Source organism: Mytilus trossulus, chromosome 2, assembly GCF_036588685.1.
Source record: "Mytilus trossulus isolate FHL-02 chromosome 2, PNRI_Mtr1.1.1.hap1, whole genome shotgun sequence".
NCBI lineage: Eukaryota > Metazoa > Mollusca > Bivalvia > Mytilida > Mytilidae > Mytilus > Mytilus trossulus.
In genome coordinates, this window is record NC_086374.1 from 86,401,935 (window position 1) to 86,421,213 (window position 19,279).

General features: G+C 31.0%; 1 protein-coding gene across 1 annotated transcript; it reads left to right on the forward strand.

The window, feature by feature from the left end:
* The first annotated feature begins 9,847 nt into the window (after positions 1–9,847).
* Positions 9,848–18,659, forward strand: LOC134706061 (uncharacterized). The gene is made up of 2 exons (XM_063564771.1): positions 9,848–9,955; positions 18,277–18,659. Exons 1-2 carry the CDS (start codon positions 9,907–9,909, stop codon positions 18,657–18,659), a joined length of 432 nt encoding a protein of 143 aa, XP_063420841.1. The 5' UTR covers positions 9,848–9,906.
* The last annotated feature ends 620 nt before the right edge of the window (positions 18,660–19,279 follow it).

Consider the following 19,279-nt stretch of genomic DNA (forward strand, 5'->3'; position numbering starts at 1 on the left):
GTCGGTGCCCTATAGTTTTACCCTCGTCCGAAATTCCGTTATTCCGAAATTCCGTCATTCCGCAACAAACCATTATACGGAGTTTTTTTCTTAACGCCCTCAGATATTGGGCAGATATTTGGTATGTGAGGTAACCGAGGTGAGTTACAGATCAAATGTGAGTTTTGTTCCGCTCGGCTAATAATTGCCGAAATTTTGGACTATGGACATTGATAAAGTTTATGAAAATCATAGTTATACGGACTTTCTTTTAAACGCTCTCGAACATTGGGCTGATTTTTGATTTGTGAGTAACTGATCAAGTTTAAGTATTTCCGCTCTGCTATTTTTGCCAAAATTTAGGCTTTACAACTGTGAAAAATTAAAAGTCACAGTTATAAGCACCGTTTTTCTATACGCCACCAGATTTTTAGCTGATTTTTTATGTTTCAGACTATCATCATGTTTGAGTCCACATGTGTTATTGAAATTGCAGATTTTTCAACTTATTGAGACGGGGCCATTCATGTCGCTTTGACACATCTTGTTTTATTTATCATGATTGTATTATTGATGTTATAATATAGGAAGGGGACGTAGTACAGAAAAGTAAATTATTTGAAATTCAACAAGCACAATCCGTTTCCTAAACTAAACCATATTTTGCAGGACTGCGAAGGATTTTACCAATTTAAAAAATAGTTCATACCTCTATTATGATAAGAACTAACACAAAATCATACTCCAATATCAATGTCAATGTTAAAATTGTCAGTGAATACATCCTGACAAAACCAAATGCTCGATTCGAACAAACAGAAAGAATGAAAATGGTTCTGATAAATTCCTGACCGGGCAAGGTATTTTACGAAGAAAATGGTGAGTTAACCTTTGTTTAACAGCTAACAAAGCCTCCAAATTTGTAGTATTACAGTTGTTTAAACATTTGTTGCTCCTTCATATTGGCATAATTGGTTAGCGTGAAAATATTTAGGACTTAACAGCTACATGTAAAGCTATGGAAACATACATCATTGATATACAATACGACTGATTTACACAATCCAAAAAAACACTCATTGTAACAAAGTAATCTGAAAAAGACGTCATAAAGAAATTTCTTGTTGATGGTACAATATGATAAAAAGATATTCCCAACAAAGTACAAGTAAAGTAAAATAAAAATATAAGGGTCAGTCTATGGAAGAAGCGAATCGAGTATCACATAGCGATATTGTATAATTTGAATTGTAAATATGCAGACATTCCATGCGGAAAATGTTGTTTTCGTCAACGAAAAATTAAGAAAAGACTGACTTCAAAACTTACTGTTCAAATGTAAACAACAATTGAGTCTAAATCTTTATTTAGAAGTTAGTTAGAAACAAACGTTTATGTCCGTGTAAAATTTGAAGTGCTGTTTTTTTCTTATATTATACATAAATATAGTTCTAATATCAATGCGATACTTTTAAAATATCATAGCGGTGTTTTTGTTATATCAATATTAATACTTATTTGACTGCTGTATCCATATTTTGACAATTTTACCTATTATGTCTGTTTTGTTCACGGATCGTTGTAAATATGACATAATTTGATGAGACATGAGACGGTCAAACACGCGAGAAGTTTAGCGCTATAAAACCAGGTTCAATCCACCATTTTTAAATTTGAAAATGCTAGTACCGATGGGATTTGATAAACAATGTCGTAATCAAATAGCTAAGTATCAAAATTATAGTTCACATATATAACATTTAGCAAATTTTATAATGAACGCAACGAAATAATATATGTCTGATATGCTCGCATAGCACGCATGGGAGACTTTCTTTATGATAACAATGAAACTAACATGTGACAAAGATAAATCATACTGTTCTCGTTCAGATTGATTCGATAAAATCTGACGTGTACTTTTTGAATATTTTTTTTTTATACAAATTTGACCGTTGCTTTTCCTGTTCGAATGGTTTAACACTAGTATTTTTTTTGTTTCTATAAAGCGTGGTGTTCGCTGTGAGCCAAGGCCCTAGTTTGATCTCTTATGGTTTATTTGAAACAAATTATTACTTTGATGGGAAGTTGTCTCATGCACCATCTTATTATATCTATAAATTTTTCAAATTTCCCCTTATAAATAACTGCATTCCAGTCCTCCAAAAAACGTCATTTGGGTGCTGAATCTTTTGTAAAGTACAATATGACTAGCACACTTCTAAAGCTTTAACGGTAACGACAGTTATGATGGTACAAGAACCATTACGTCAATAAAAATACCAAATAAACAGCACTGAACGATCTGAATTTATAAATATAGAAAAGATATATACACATTTCTAACGTCAACAGACATTAACATCTTATTTATGTGTTTTCTAAACATTTTATTTAGTATTCATTGAAGAAATTAATTTCTAACAAGCGATACGGATTGTTATATTGCACTAATACATGTTTGCGTATTATTACGATCGGTTACTAGTCAAAAACGAAAGTCAAATCTCTGTGGCAACAATACATCGGAATGCCCTCATGGTCATCGCGATGTAAAAGAGCTTCTTTGATATCCAAAAAGAACTGTTATCCTTCTCTATTTTTTTTCTATGTTAATAAAAAATACATTTTCTGTTTGACAAGATTTTTGATTTTCGTTGTATCTGAAGTCGTTAAATTTTTAGTCGAGGCTACTCAGTTGGTATCTTCAAAGTTCAGGACATCAGCGTCTGTACATTTTAATTTGTTGGGAATATTTATTTTACCATTTGAATATTCATTGTTATTTGGAGCTGTATTGGATTGATTGTTTGAATGCATATTTTTTCCGTATCTTTTGTCTATTTCGATATTACCTATGTTGATAGGCTATAGCAGTGTGACCTCAATGGCAGATCAATCCGTTTTCAAAAGGGGGTTCCAAACCCAGAATAACAGGGGGTCCAACCATATGTCCCCATTCAAATTCATTGATCGACCCCAAAAAAAGGAGGGTTCCAACCCCCGGACCCCCACCCCTGGATCCGCCACTAGACCTATATTAGAAACTTATAGGTCGGTGGAACATTTACAACTGCATTTAAATTCCGCCACTGCATCATCACTTCAAATAAAACTAGTCGGTTAAACCATGCATGTGATTGAAAACAATAGACTATGCAGGTTGTTTACACTTTCAACTATCAATAGGGTCAAGCAACATTTTTGAAATGATAAGTTCATGTAAGCCCTTATTTTGTTACAGATACGAATTTTTAGTGTACTATTGATCCTCAACTTGAACATTAAGCCGGTCGTTCATGAACTAAGTTTGTGAATTATGTTTGCGGATTTCATGACGTGAATTGTGACGTGTCATCGTATTAATTTTATATCAGAAAACTATAGCAGTTATATTAGAAAAGTATCGCATTCATAAATGTTTGATATTAAAAAAACATCGCTATGATATAAGACAAACATCGCATTGATATAATAAAATATAGCAGTATCTTTGACTTATAGGTGATTTTGGCTTATCAAACAATTGAATTCATCTCGATTGCATTCCACTAAATTGGGGAAAATTTTTTTTTAAAATTGTTTGTATGCACATTGAACAACAAATTTATGTGACGTATATAATTTTTCTAACGTCAGACACTCAAATCAATCCATGTGTTCTTAGACAGTAGATGTTATTGTGTCCTGTTAAATTGTTCCCTTTAAAAAGTTTTGGATTCTCATATATTCTATGTATAATTTTTGGACTAGTTTGAATCTCGGTCTATTTCTGTAATTTATTCTTACATACTTTTGATTTTTTAACCCTGCATGCGTACATTGCCTATGTATATTTTAAAATTGTTTGTATGCACATTGAACGACAAATTTATGTGACGTATATAATTTTTCTGACGTCGGACACTCAAGTAGATCCATGTGTTCGTGGATAGGTTTTTGTGTCTTGTTAAATTGTTCCTTTTAAAAGTTTTGGATTCTCATAAATTCTATGTATAACTTTTGGACTAGTTCGATTTCTGTAATTTATTCTTACATACTTTTGATTTTTTAACCCTGTCTGCGCTCATTGCCTATGTAAAATTTAAAATTGTTTATAATCCAGGTACTTTTGATAACTATTGTATTGAACGACAAATTTATGTGACGTATATAATTTTTCTGACGTCAGACACTCAAATCAATCCATGTGTTCGTAGATGTGTTCGTTAAATTGTTATACGATGATGACTGATGTTCCCATATTTTGACTATTTTATTGATTGTGACTGTTTATTTAACGCATCATGTAAATGTAACGGAATTTGATGAGACTGTTATTAAAGTGAGAGGGTTAGCGCTATAGAACCAGGTTTAATCCACCATTTTTTACATTTGAAAATGCCTGTACCAAGTCAGGAATATGACAGTTCTTGTCCATTCGTTTTTGATGCGTTTTGTTTTTTGATTTTGCCATGTGATTATGGACTTTCCAAATTGATTTTCCTCTGAGTACAGTATTTTTGTGATTTTACTTTTTGCTACATGATATTTACTGAATCTGTACAGCTACAAATGATAAATCGTGCATTTATGTTTCATTTATTCAACAATTCAATTTTCTCGTTTAAATACACCTTGCTTGTCATTACATACAATAATTCATGGAAATTATACAGCAGACGTATGTCGTGTTGAAGGTCACCCTGTTTTAAGAAAAGAGTCATTACTTTATAACGAGAAATCTGCCTTTCTTCGTACAAATGCTAACATATTCGTGTGAAATTTCCCACAATGCAACTCGTTGATATAAGACAATATCGCTCGTTGATTTAAGAAAAGTTTTCATCGATTCGCTTCTTCCATAGACTGAGGCTATACATTTTTAAAACAACAATATCAAACATCTTTTGACCAATTTGCACATGAAGATCAAACCGCCCGTAGAACGCCGCCATCCAAAATGTTAGTGAACTAATACAAATAAAGTGAAAAATGTCAAAAGTCATGACTGATACACAACTTCACCACCTAAAATATTAACCTCATGACAATTTAATTACTCGTGAAGTTGACAACTAATCTTTTAGGTCTTAATACTTTCTGATGAACTTATTTAGAAAAAGGACAATACGTTCTACGAGAAATCCCTGACTTTTTGACCCTACATCAATCACGCCCGACGACATATAACAAAGTCTGATGACTAAATATGAGTTGATGATTGTATGTATCAAACGTGAGGGAAGTTTGTATTTTGCTGCTACGTAAAGGGAAATTGATTATTTCAAAATTAAAACTGTCCCGTTTATCATAAACTGTGGTATAGAAACAACCGCTGGGTCAAAGTCGATGTCAACAGAGAATGAGGTTGCTGTATTAGGGGTTTCTCTCATATCTGATTAAGGAGAATATATAACTGGCACACAATCAGAAAAGTTTGGATCCATAAGGGAGTTAAAAAGTGTATGTGAAATTAAATGATCTAGATTTTGATCGTTTTGTTTTTCCAAGTGTACGAAGGAAATCCAATTCACATAAACATAAGAACAGGTCAGGCAGAGAGACACACACATGGTTAACAAATATGTTGTTAAGTGGAACTGCAGAACATTTTTTATTTGGTGAGGCATGTTTTATTATGTGGTCCCCCTATTGTTAAAACAAAATATACTGATTAAAACATTATAAAATTGTAAAGTTAAGTACCTGTTAAACGAAGTCAAGCATTGTGGATCATTTCCTTACGACGGATATTAAACATATCGTTTTAGGACGTGTAAATGATGGAAAAATCGAAAGTTTGGGTATAATTCATTTTGAAGGGGCTGAGATCTAAACTTTATAATGGTTCTCTTATATCCAACAATCTACATATCATTGAAGCTTTCCAAGTAAACATGAACGCGGGTTTTCTGTTATTCTTCTTTTACAACGGAAACTTTGGATATATCTAACAATCAATTCCTGGGTAGGACCAACTGTACCATTTATTATACGGAGAGTCGTATAAGTTATGTATACATTCACTACAAAAGTCAAAAAGTCTGAAAAGACCAGTGTTTGTCTGAATTTGCATGAATTTTTACTTGACATTCTTAATTTGTCTGCATAATTTTTGAAAATTCTTGACATAGTATTAGTTTGTCTGAAAAGGTTCTTGATTTTTCTTGACAAGTGTCTTGACAGTATTAACATCGTCTTAAAATTTCTCGACACTTCCTGTATCATCTGATAAGAGTCTGGATTAGTCTCGACCAATTCTTGACTGTCTTAAATTTGTCTCGATCTGTCTTGACATATTCTTGACATTCTTGATAATGTCTGAATTTGTCTTGACATATTCTTGACATTCTTAATAATGTCTGAATATGTCTTGACACATTCTTGACAGTATTAAATATGTCTTGACACTATCTCAACAGTATAAATTTCGCCTGAACGGTTTATGAAATCTTTTGGGTTTTTGTGGCTAAAAAAAGAGGAGAGGGGCTTTCGTGTTGGTCAAAGAATTTGTTCTCGTCTTGATTCAAACTCTATATTTTTAGAACAACCCCAAAACATTTTTGTTTTATATTTGGGTGTTGAGTTTTATAATTTTTTGTCAACAAAAATTTGTGATAACGGGCTCCTTTCTGTAAAAAAATATGTTTAGATCTATATTATGTATGTTTGTTTGAGACCAATGAAATTATTGATTAAAAATTATAAAATTCAACACTCAAATTTGAATAGTAAATAGAAATCATTGATGGGACCCATTATGAATACTTTTTTTTATTATTTTTCCTGGAGTAGATAATAATTTTCTTTTAATCTTTGGAATGTTTAAGGCAGGTCAACTGATAAGTTGTATGGCTGATTACAGGTAAATCAGTTATTTCTAATTGACAGTTGCGTGTATTCTGGGGTGTGTTATAACTTAATTTCATGGGGAACATCCTGTCCATGTATAATACTTAACATATATTCCAACAGATGGCATTACACAAATTTTTCTTCTGTTAAATGAATGATTTTATATCATCTTAATTTGCTATTTATATAAACCACATTTTTGTACAATAATTATTTACCATATTAATATTGGATATTATGAATGTAGAGTGAAATATGTCTACCATATGATTGGTTTTAATAATTTAATTAATAATTAAGATTTAGGAATCAAAATTTGTATTTTTTACAAAAAAACACATTTAAATTGTTTTATATCAACACATCCTCATTTAAATTATTTTAAACATTAGATTTCGTAGCCATATTTGTTTGCATTTGTGAAACTATTTAAATACCAAAATTTTCAATAGTTTTACATGCCAAACTTCATATTTGTTGTAAGGAATGTAACTTAAAAACAACAGTATATTATGTAAAAAGAAATAAACATTAAAGTTATATTATGAATATTGGTCATGATTTGTAAAACTCAGAACTGTCAAGGAAATTTAAGACACAATTCAAAATGTTCAGACTATGTCAAGCCAAACTGAGAAAGGATAAGAATGTCGAGAATATGTCGAGAAATTTCAAGACAGTATTCAAATGTCAAGAATTTGTCAAGAAATTTTAAGACCATATTCAGAATGTCAAGAATATATCGAGTAAATTTCATACAAATTTGATACAAATGAGAATTTGTCAAGAAAAATTAAGACACGAGTCATACTTTTGGAGAATGTCAAGTAAAAGTTCATGCAAATCAAGACAAAAACTGGTCTTTTCAGACTTTTTGACTTTTGTAGTGATTGCAAACAGGGTAGTTTCTCAAATTTGTCGCTCAATGTAATGTTCAACGAGGCCATGAAAGAAGGACTTATGATTTGCCCAGGTATCAACTTTGATACAGTTAGGTAACAATGTTGACGTTGGAATCAGTACCAACGGACTTGAAACAAACGATACAACATATACAATAAAGTCTGCTTCTTTTATCAACATACGTAAATCTAGAATTTTGTTATGAGAGTCGGTTGGAAAAACACCTTTACTACAAAAGATTTCAGCATCATAACTGTGAACTTTCCATTTTTATGAAAAACATTTCAGCAGGGCTTTCAGCTGTATACTACTGTTGCCTTTGAGTAAATACCTCCTATTTGATACGATAATCCAGGGCTTTCATTTTTCTTGATCGAGGAATTCAGATCACAGGGTAGCAATTAAACCATTTTAACTCCAATACGCGTTGGTTGATAGTAATTGAATGTCTGTTTTTTCGATAAAGATGGATATCTTCCAACTGTCGTCCTCTTTCCCTCCGAATGTTACCTTCTGAATTATCTCTGTTGTATACTGACACTAGGAACACGACGTGAACCACATGGGAAGCAGGATCTATTTACCCTTCCGTTTTTTTTTATGGTATTTTAGTTTTCTATGTTGTGTTTTTTGTACAATTGTTTGTTCGTTGTTTTGTTTTTATATTTTACCCTGGCGGCATTGTTTATTTTTTATTAACAAGTCTGAGTGACCCTTTGGTATAACTAGCGTCTATTCCTTTAACAAAAGTAAAAGATATATATTTTTTCTAGTAATAAATAGCTACTTTTTTTACTGTCGTTAAACCAGTAGTAAGACCTTTTCATGCTTGTTGTTATTTCACTGACTTTTAAGGTTTAAAAATAATAAACTTTGTAATATTTGTATTATGAATTAGAGATAAAGTTGAACCACAAACAGCAAAATTATTCAATCGTGTAGTGGAATGAACTATTTTTTTGCATTCTTATAAATTTTATATAACTTTTTGATTCTTATTAATTCTATATAACTTTTGGATTCTTATAAATTCTATATAACTTTTGGACTAATTTCAATCTCGGTTTATTTCTCAAATTGATTCTTACATGCTTTTGATGTTTTTATCCTTTATGCCAACATTGCCCATGTGAAATTGTTTGTATATATATTGAACGACAAATATATGTGATGTATAAAACTTTCTGACGTCTGACACGCGAATCAATGAATAGTTTGTAGATGTTTTTGAGTTTTTGTGTTCTGTTAAATTGTTCCTTTTAAAATTGTTTAACGATGATGACTACTGTACCCATATTTTGACTATTTTATTTGTTATGTCTGTTTAGTACACGCATCATTGTAAATATAATGGAATTTGATAACTAGGTTTAATCCACCATTTTCTACATTTGAAAATGCCTGTATTAAGTCAGGATTATGAAAGTTCTTGTTCATTCGTTTTTGATGTGTTTTGTCATTTGATTTTGACATGTGATTATTGACTTTCCGATTAGATTTTATTCTGAGTTCAGTATTTTTGTGATTTTACTTTTTATTCTATTAATTTGAAACTTCCAGAATAAAATAAAGAAATCAAAACATTAAAAACTAAATCAAATCAAATGAAAACATTGATAGTTTGAACGAATATCCTCCAAAATTATTATATTTTCTTCATGCTGGATTTTCTCACACTCCTGAACTTATATTATATATTACATATACAGATCATGCAATGTTCTTATAATACTATTTTATTGCGGAGATGAAATCGTTCAATCATTTATCCCTCTTCTTTTTGCATGTTTAATTATTTATCACAACGGAATTAGTGGATTAAAATGGATTACAACCAGATATTACAAATATACAATTTAATGAAAATTAGCGCGATAGGCTTTGTACCAGCTGAGAAATATATAAAAATATTATTTTTGCCCATTAAAATAAATACTAATAACATTTTTGATATAATTGCAGCATTAATAGTGGGCTGATTCTTAAAGCTTAAATTTTCTTGTGAAAAAATGAGACATTCTCATCATTTTCACATAACTTCATTGTATATATCTTTGGTAAACGTATATGTCATCATTTTAATGGGAAAATATTATTCGCTGCTTGTTCAATGGTTTAGTAGGAGGATCCAGAGATGTATAAAAGGTTATATGTAGCCAATACTCTTTACACCTGTACTTGCTCAAGATGAACAACTGGGGAACTGATGTTTTGTTTAAATCTGGTATTGTAATAGGTAAGAACAATATTTGCTTTAGTTTTCCTCATTAACCTGACCTTAATATTATGTTGACTAAGAATGTTAATCCTATAGAGGCGAAATTTATTATTACTGAATTAGTTATACAGTTTGAATATTAAATAGTGCGGAGGTCTCAAACTGTGAGATGTGTTTCATGTGTTAATTGAAAAGAACAAAACTTTTTGAATAAAGGGAATTTATTTGAACAATTTCTAATCATATGTATGCAAATCTTTGCACCTGTCCTAAGTCAGGAATCTGATGTACAGTAGTTTTCGTTTGTTTATGTAATTTATTCGTGCTTCTCTTTTCGTGTTTTGTATTTAAATTATAATGTTGGTTTTACTGTTTCAATAGTTTTACACTAGTAATTTTTGGGCCCTTTATAGCTTGTTGTTCGGTGTGAGCCAAGTCTCCGTGTTGAAGGCCGTACATTGACTTATAATGGTTTAATTTTATAAACTGTTATTTGGATGGAGAGTTGTCTCATTGGCACTGACGCCACATCTGCTTATATCTATATAAAGTGTTAAGTAATCATCTTTTAAAATAATAAAACATCGCATAGAAATACTTTTGATAAGATATTAAGGAGATCAGTTTCCTTTTTGTTGGAATAATGAAGTAAAGATTTCATTCAAAGGTTTTTTTCTAAGGCAAAAACTAAAACGAAAATAAAAATGAAAGAATAAAATCACCATTCATTTAAATTTCCGGTCACCAATACGATATGTCTGAGTCTCCATTATGTTTTATCGTCTTTTAATCTCATGATATCAGATTAGTTGTCTGACCTTGGGCTCATAAAATTATTAGCACGAGTACCGTACCAAGACTTAACCAATCAGATTTATTGGATTTGGTTTTATGACCAAGAACCCTGTAAAATCAACCAAATATGCGACTTTAGAACATTTTTATGACTAGTTTGTTTCTATATTTAAAAGATTATTTACGATAATTGAACATCAGTATAACACTATTGCTTCTTATCTAATCTTTATATCTTATTCGCGAAGAAACATATTGGTATGAGACTTTGTATAGGGAAAGGTAAAATGCACAAACAATAAAATCATAAAAATTCTGAACTCTGAGGAAAATTCAAAAAAGGAAAGTCAGAAATACGAAGCAAATCTTTTTGAGATTATTTAAAATGTGTGTTGCTTTTTGTACAAGTTTATGTTATTTTTTTCAAGCAAATTTAGTTTTTAAGTAAAATTAGATCAATTAATATCGGAAAAAGCATTATTTAATAAACATTTTTCTTCAGAATGATGAGTGTATGGATTGTAATACAAATTGTGTATATGTTTCGAATTTCATGCGAATACAGAAAGGTAAATTAAATTCCTATTTCAGAAACAATGAAATTGAAAATATTTAAAAGAACACATGTTATCCTCCGACGTTTACATATGATTTTTTGTGTGACAATTTTCTGATAAACTTCCTGACAGTTATGTTTCGGATAAATTTAAATGTTTAATGTCAATTGAATTAGATGTTGCATATCACTTTAAAATACTTAACAGACACTAACATAGAAAAGTTAAAAAAAAGCTTAAAATTAAAAAAAATCGCAAAGTGTAAGCGACATCGGCATTTTACCTTACTATACTTTTGCAAACAGCATATCTTAACATATTTAGGAAAAAAAATCTTGTAACATTTTAATATCACCATACAAACTTATAAAGTTTATATACCAACATTTCTATATTTTTTTATTTGATCTGAGAACTGTATCCAATCCCATCTTTCATTGTGATTGTAAAAATAATTTCATCAATTTTTTAAATTATATAAATTCAGATTCAAACGTTGATTATGTCTCTCAATTTTATAAGATTAATAAAAGCAATCAAAACATGCATAAATCTTTTCTTTGGTATTTTTAAAAGGTGAAATGTAAATTGAATAATGCAAACAGATTTAGGGTTTCGACTTCTGAAAATGTGAAATTGTTATTACTCGTACGATATTAATTGTCGTGGACAAAGGTGAACCATGAAATCAAATGTTCAACGAACAACAAGTGATCAATAGGCTTATACCACTGTCCTGGGTTAGGGGGAGATTTTGGATCCAGCTAACACGTTGAACCACGCCACATTTGCATGTATGTGCCTGACCAAAGTCAGGTGCTTGTAATTTAGTTATTGTCGTTTGTTTATGTGTAAAATATTTGTTTTCGTTCATTTTTTGTACATTTATAAGTCCTTTTAAGGTTTTTGATTTGCTCATTTATGAAGGCCGTACGGTAACATAAAGTGTTAATTTCTTTGTCATTTTGGTCTGTTGTGGAGAGTTGTCTTATTGACAATCATACCACATCTTCTCTCTCTTTTTATATTCTATGCAGCATTTTGCAAAACTACGAAATTTAATATCCAGAAAAATGCAATGTTTACTGAATCCACGAAAAATGCTACCAACGAAAATAAATGAATTCGTAGTTATTATATTTTTTGTTTAGAAATTATTGTGAAATTGATTTAAATGAAACTTTTACCTACAAATGTAAAATTTTAAAGGATCGTATGAATTCTAAGAGGATAATCGTCAGCTGTATTCATGCATACCTATTGCAGCTTTATAAATATACGGTGATGTGATATGACTGCCAATGTGACACATATCAACAATAGATCAAATAACGAAGATATATTCAATCGTAGGACAACGTACGGCATACAAAAGTGAGGATACATTCAAAGCGTAAATCAGATATAAAGTCTCCGATATGAAAAAGTGTAATTCAAATGAAAAACGATTGATCTAACATTTGACATTTCAATTTACAAAAAACAAATATGAACCAACGACAGCCATTGACTTGAGACAGGCATATACAGAATATGGCGGAGTAAAACATGTTTGTGAGCCTTTGACCGTCGTAGATTTTTGTGAAAAAGCAACCGATAAGAACAAACTACAATGATCACTTGCAACTTGATTAACCCAATACATAGGTACAATGTACAACACCACAACTAACATTAAACAAATAGAAAAACAATGAACGAATATAAGAGTACACGCAACCACAGAAAGCCTGTCAATAGCTAGTTAGAGCTAATAAATCAATCATGTTCTCCCAGACCAGCCTGTCATGCAAATCAAGCCCTTTTGAACATGTAAGGAGTACGCATAGTTCATAATTTGTTAATTTTTAGATCTCATGAGAAGGCTGTTATCTTGAACAATTGACAGCGTAACGTCTCAAATGAATTAAAATACAGACACACCGATTTGTTAAACCAATTTTAAGCCTCTTAATGTCGATTAAAGACGTAAACTATCATTTGTTTGGTTTAAAACGCTAAATTGTTTTAATTGACTGATTGGTAAATAATTATAGAAATAAATGTCTGATGAAACCACCGGAGTTTTGTGGTAGTTTCGTCTTACTCAGTCACTAGTTTTATTTATTTATGTTTTGTAGACTGTTGTTTGTTTGTTTTCTCCATTTTTTGATTCTCGAAGTTCAGTATTTTTTTTATAATTTTACTTTTTACCAAAATTGGACTGAAAAGTAAAGGTTAACAATTTGCGAAGACGAATAATAGAACAACATAAAACAAAATAAAAAATTGCTTTGCGTTTCCGACTGAAAATCTCGATGTTTTGTTCACTGACGGTTATTGACGTCTTAACACCAAATTCAATTAAGTTGGAATTGTACGGATTGATATATAAGTATAAGCAAATTTGTGTCTTTTTGTGTTTTTGTTAGAGCTATTGTATGTTTATACTGTGTGTATAAAAAGGAAGATGTGGTATGATTGCCAATGAGACAACTATCCACAAAAGACCAAAATGACACAAACATTAACAATTATAGATCACCGTACGGCCTTCAACAATGAGCAAAGCCCATACCGCATATAGTCAGCTATAAAAGGCCCCGATAAGACAATGTAAAATGTGCATGTCCAAAATAAGGAACCTTTTATCAAGTGGTTGTCGTTATTGGCTGTTCATCATATTTGTTTTTCGTTTATTGTTTTGAACTCAAATCAGGCCGTTAGCTTCCTCGTTTGATTCATTTTACCTTTGTCATTTTTTGGGGCTTTTAAAGGTAAATATACGGAATGGGTTTGTATAGTTGTTGAAAGCCGTACGGTAACATATAGCTTGTAACGTCTTTGTCAATGAGCCTCGGGTCGAGTGGATAGTGGTCTCATTGGCAGTCATTACACATCTAGTTATCTAGTTATCTATCATTTTTTAAACACACATCGACAAACAACTTCAATTTTGTTTAAATATCGTAAAGCAACCTTTCAATGTTTCACCAGACATTTGGATTAAGTCTTTCAATAAATTCAGCCGATATCGGCATGAACACTTTCACAGTTTTGATTTCAATGTTTTAAAACAGAGCTTGAAACGACCTTCATACTTTGTCAACAATTTGTGTTATCCTGTAAAACAATAGTGTAAATAAAGCATGTAATGATGGAGCTGCATACGCATATTATTTCATTCAATTGATTAGGAAAAATAGGAGAAAGCTGTTTATTATTAGATAGGTTAATACAAGTGTGTCGAATTGCACCATACCATTATTTATATTAAATGAAAAGATAAAGAGCGGCTATGTGTTATAACATTTCTTACACATGCCTAATAATTCTGATTACTAAGCGTAAAAAAAGTACATTATAGTCAAATTACATCATAATAAGAAAGGTTTGTTGGAATGTGAAGGTATAAACTGTTGAACTCAGAAATATGAGTGAAATATCGGTCGCTACTGATATAAGGTTATGTGAGTATCCTAAAGTTGTAGCTGCAACTTTTCCTCATGTTTAATTGACAATGAATTATTTGATAGAAATGTAGATAGTTGTGTAGCAATCAAATGCATGGACATGAGAAACAATCCTTCGTTTAAAAAAAAGTCAGGAGCCTATGATTTAGAGATTTTACTTTGTTGATATATATAATACTTATTTTCCGTTTTCTTATAAAATAAGGTCTATAGTTTTTCACGTTAAAATTGGTTGAAATTTTTCATTTCGGGCTTTTTTTTTGGTTGCTAGGCGGGACGGACTTTGTCAAAATCTAAAGACCTATATACTTGATAAGTTTTAGGTCTTTTGGTTCCCTGAAATCATAACACATTTTTGTTAGCACACAAAATAAACAAGAGTATTCCTTCGTCTTGAATCCAAACACTACAATTAAAAGGATGTGTTTTATATGTCAAGTACTAAATGAAGCAAACATTTGGCAATTTTGTAAAATCGTCCAATTTCGAAATGTTTATTTGCTGAGAATATATAATAGATTGAGGCCAATCATGCAAATGTAACAACATATAGCTAGAAAACTTTGATATTTCTTTTTAAAAGAAAAAAAAACATTAAAAAAAAGTAGAGATACATCATAGAAATATTTTTTAAGAAAGCTTTCGATAAAAAGCCAGACAAATGAGGTAGAGTAGACCCTGGTAGTATGTAGTAACCTCTTACAAGTTGAAGAGGAAGACATACTGTTACACCAGGATCTCAAATATCAAGCTATCTCCATTTTCTATAAAAATTTGAACAAAGCACACTAAGACACAAACACGACGATGAGTTCAAAAGGAAATTTAAAAATTATTCTTTTTTTCTTGTGTGAAATTCTCTATTCAATATATATATTAAGAGACGGTATTGTCTTAAATCACTGTTTGTGACGATGTTTGTACAATTCACCCCCAGAGCTTTATAATATCGAGATAGTATATTATCAAAACATAGTGAGCAACAAGTTTAAAAAAACAGATTAAAAAAAGTTATTCGTCTGAGACTTTATTTAGGTAAATTAAACAAAGCATACGTTTCATTTGACCAGAGTAATCGCGAGAAAATCCTTAACAATATATCCAACTTTAAACTCAGAAGAATTCCAATAACATCTCATCAATATGATGAATTAGATAATTAAAAAATCCGATTTTCTGTTCAATTGTTATTTATTTTTAACTTCAATTCATCTTTGACAAATTATCCTCATGTTGGGAAAATTGTGCTTTTAGATTTGTCACGGTAGGCGTGAAATACAGAGAGATTATGTTTATTTTAGATAAAACACGTTCAGGAAGAAACGCCGGTTTAACAATATAATCGTGACTTTATAATACACTGGTTTTGCGTCTTTACATTACATCTGATATTGAATAATACAGTTGTATCATATAACATGTATAATGCGTACAAAAGTATATAATTGGCCTTGTTTTATATAATTGTTTTGATTCGAGTGACACAGTTAGAACTTGTGTTGATAAAATACGCGTCTGATGTACACAATTGTAAGCGTGGTATCTAATAGGAATAATGAATCTGTTGCATCGATGATACTTTAAGAGGTGTATTTATAGTCGCCGTCAAGTAAAATTGGCACCATGTTTTTTGTCAAAAAAAATTTAAATATCAGCCGCGTTTACTCAAGATGATGTTTTTCATTTAGCGGAAGTAAAAGTTTGTCCAAATAAGTAGGTCCGGTAAGACCCCTTTTTGGCCCCAAAATATAGCAGTTTTACAAAATTGTTAAATTATAAATCTTTAGTATTTTATTGAACAGAAGAATGCTTCTGATACATAAATATGGGCTGTTTTTTTACAATACAATGCACAAATATCGGGTTGTAGCACCATTAAGTCATGCTAAATTACTGAAATCTTCAAAATTCTAGCATTTTAGTTAAATTTTAGACAGTTTCCGTGTGAAACGGAAGTGGCCGCATTCGTGTTCATCCTTAATATTGATATGTAAGTTGTATTTTATGATGAAACATAACATATCTAAAGGTTGTGGATGAACACGGATGCGGCCACTTTCATTTTTGACAAAAACCATCAATAAAGTGACATTTTTCGGCATATTTGGTAGATTTTTCATCTTGGAGCTTGAATCGGATGGTTTTTATGACTAAATCAGTTAAAAATTTTCACATAAACTAATTGAATCAAGTAAAATAGACACTTAAGTGTTTAAAAAGTGGTAAAAATCTTTCGCCAGTTGAACCTGAAATCTTGGTTTCTATGAGGATCCCTTATTCCATAACATACGTTACTCTCCGGTAGTATCATTGTCATTGATGATATAGCCTTTGAAATTACAGAATTTGTACAATTATTCAGGACTCTGAAATGTATTTCTATAGGTGGATAGCCAAACTCTTAAGTCGAAACAAATAAATAAAAAAAAAAATGCCGTATCATAAAAAAGGACACCCCCCCCCCCCAAAAAAAAAGACGCTGAAATGTATTTCTATAGGTGGATAGCCAAACTCTTAAGTCGAAACAAATAAATAAAAAAAAATGCCGTATCATAAAAAAGGACCCCCCCCCCAAAAAAAAAAACACAAACCCAACGAGCAGCAGTCTACGAAACACAACATAAAACTTTACAATGCGTCAGCAAAACAAACCCCGACCAAAAATGGGGTTGATATAAGGTTCTTTGGAAAGTTAATCCGTTCTACTTACGCATATGTCACCCGTCATGTTGTTCAAAAGAGGGACGAAAGATACCAAAGGGACAGTCAAACTCATAAATCTAAAACAAACTGACAACGCCATGTCTAAAAATGAAAAAGACAAACATAAAAATAATAGTACACATGCCACAACATAAGTAAGTATACACCGGATAATAAGACTATAATTTGGTAGGTCATAGTCGATAAAAAAAAGACGGAATTGTGGTTAAGACAATCGGAACATAACTGTCCTTATCAGTTATACAGATATTCAGTAAGGGTAAACTAACTCAACATAGCGTTGGTAAAAATTACTTGAAATGAATTGGTTGGTGAACTCTGGGTATTTTTATGTAGGAATGTCACTTGTGATGCCACTATGACATCTTATAATGTTGAAATTAACATATTCGATAACATTGTCCATTTTGCACATATGTTTTAAACAAAAGGCGAAAGTCTGACAAAAAAATAATTGTTGTCATGCAATAAAATATTTTAATTGATATATTGATTGTAAGATGGGAAGTGGCAAATTGTTCATGTATCATATTTACGATTAAAACACAAAACGAAAGTTAAATTTGACTTGATGCAAATGCATGTATTTTAGACAAATTTCAAAATAAAAATACAATATATGTCTCACTTAAGTCTAATGTACTCCGAACTAAAGGTACCATTTGTTTATAACTATTCTTTGTGTATACAAGTGTCGTTTTAAATTTAAGTTTAAACATGTTACCCAAATAACAGAGCAATACAGAAGAAGATAATACCACAAAACATTGTAATTTTAATATTGAAAATATTTATTTTTTGTCTTTTTCAGTTGTCCTTATGTTATGCCAAGCTAATAATAGTCTCCAGTGTTCATGTCCTGCCGAGTCCTGTATGGCTATTGCGGCATCAAAAGCACGATGTCAGTGTTGCGTTTTCGTAATGCTTGGTAAACGCTCAGGTCCGGAGTTGTCCGATAAATATTCTTTACATTCAACGAGTGCAGCTGGTTCGATTCCAGAAAAAAGGACGGATTTCAGATCTAAGGATAATTACATCGTAAACAGTATAAGGACATTAAGACAACTCTCAAACTTTTTTCCGATAAAACGTTCTAGTGATTTATTACAAATACTAGCCAATCAAGGTCAAACGCAACAAGACATTTCCTATTTGTATGATTTGATGGATTCAAATGAAGATGTATGGTTATAGCTCAAATGAGATTTTATTAGCCCTGTAGCTAAATGAATAAAATGTATTTACATACTTTCATTATGATCTTTTTACTCAATATTGAGTAATACATGGCAAGAGGAAAACAAAACAATGGGAAAATAGCTGGCTTAAATTAAATCCCCGCGGGTGCCAATAATTTGGATTTTGCATTCCTGTTTAACGTCAAGATAGGAAACAAGTTGCAAACAAACATGCTCAGGAAACACAAATGAATAAAAACGCATATGCCATAAACGACAGAAAAATAATGAATACAAAAGAAAAATAACGAATAAAAACTTCAGGAATACGGACTTAACTAGCACAAAAACCTCAAATTGATAAGTTAAGATAAATATTGGGTAAACTTAAATAAGACAAACACTCAACAAAACATCAACAAACAAACATTCATCTTTATATCAACATGCAGACGGTCTTAGATGACAAACAGACCCTATACGGCTTAAAGATCATTTCTTTATCTCATAAAAAAAATATAAAATCAATTTAAAGAGGAATTGCAAAAGTTGAAATTCTTGGAACTGTTTAATATTGCAAAAAAAACAAACCAGAATCAATAAGCATTTTTTTTAAAATGGCCACTTAAGGGTACC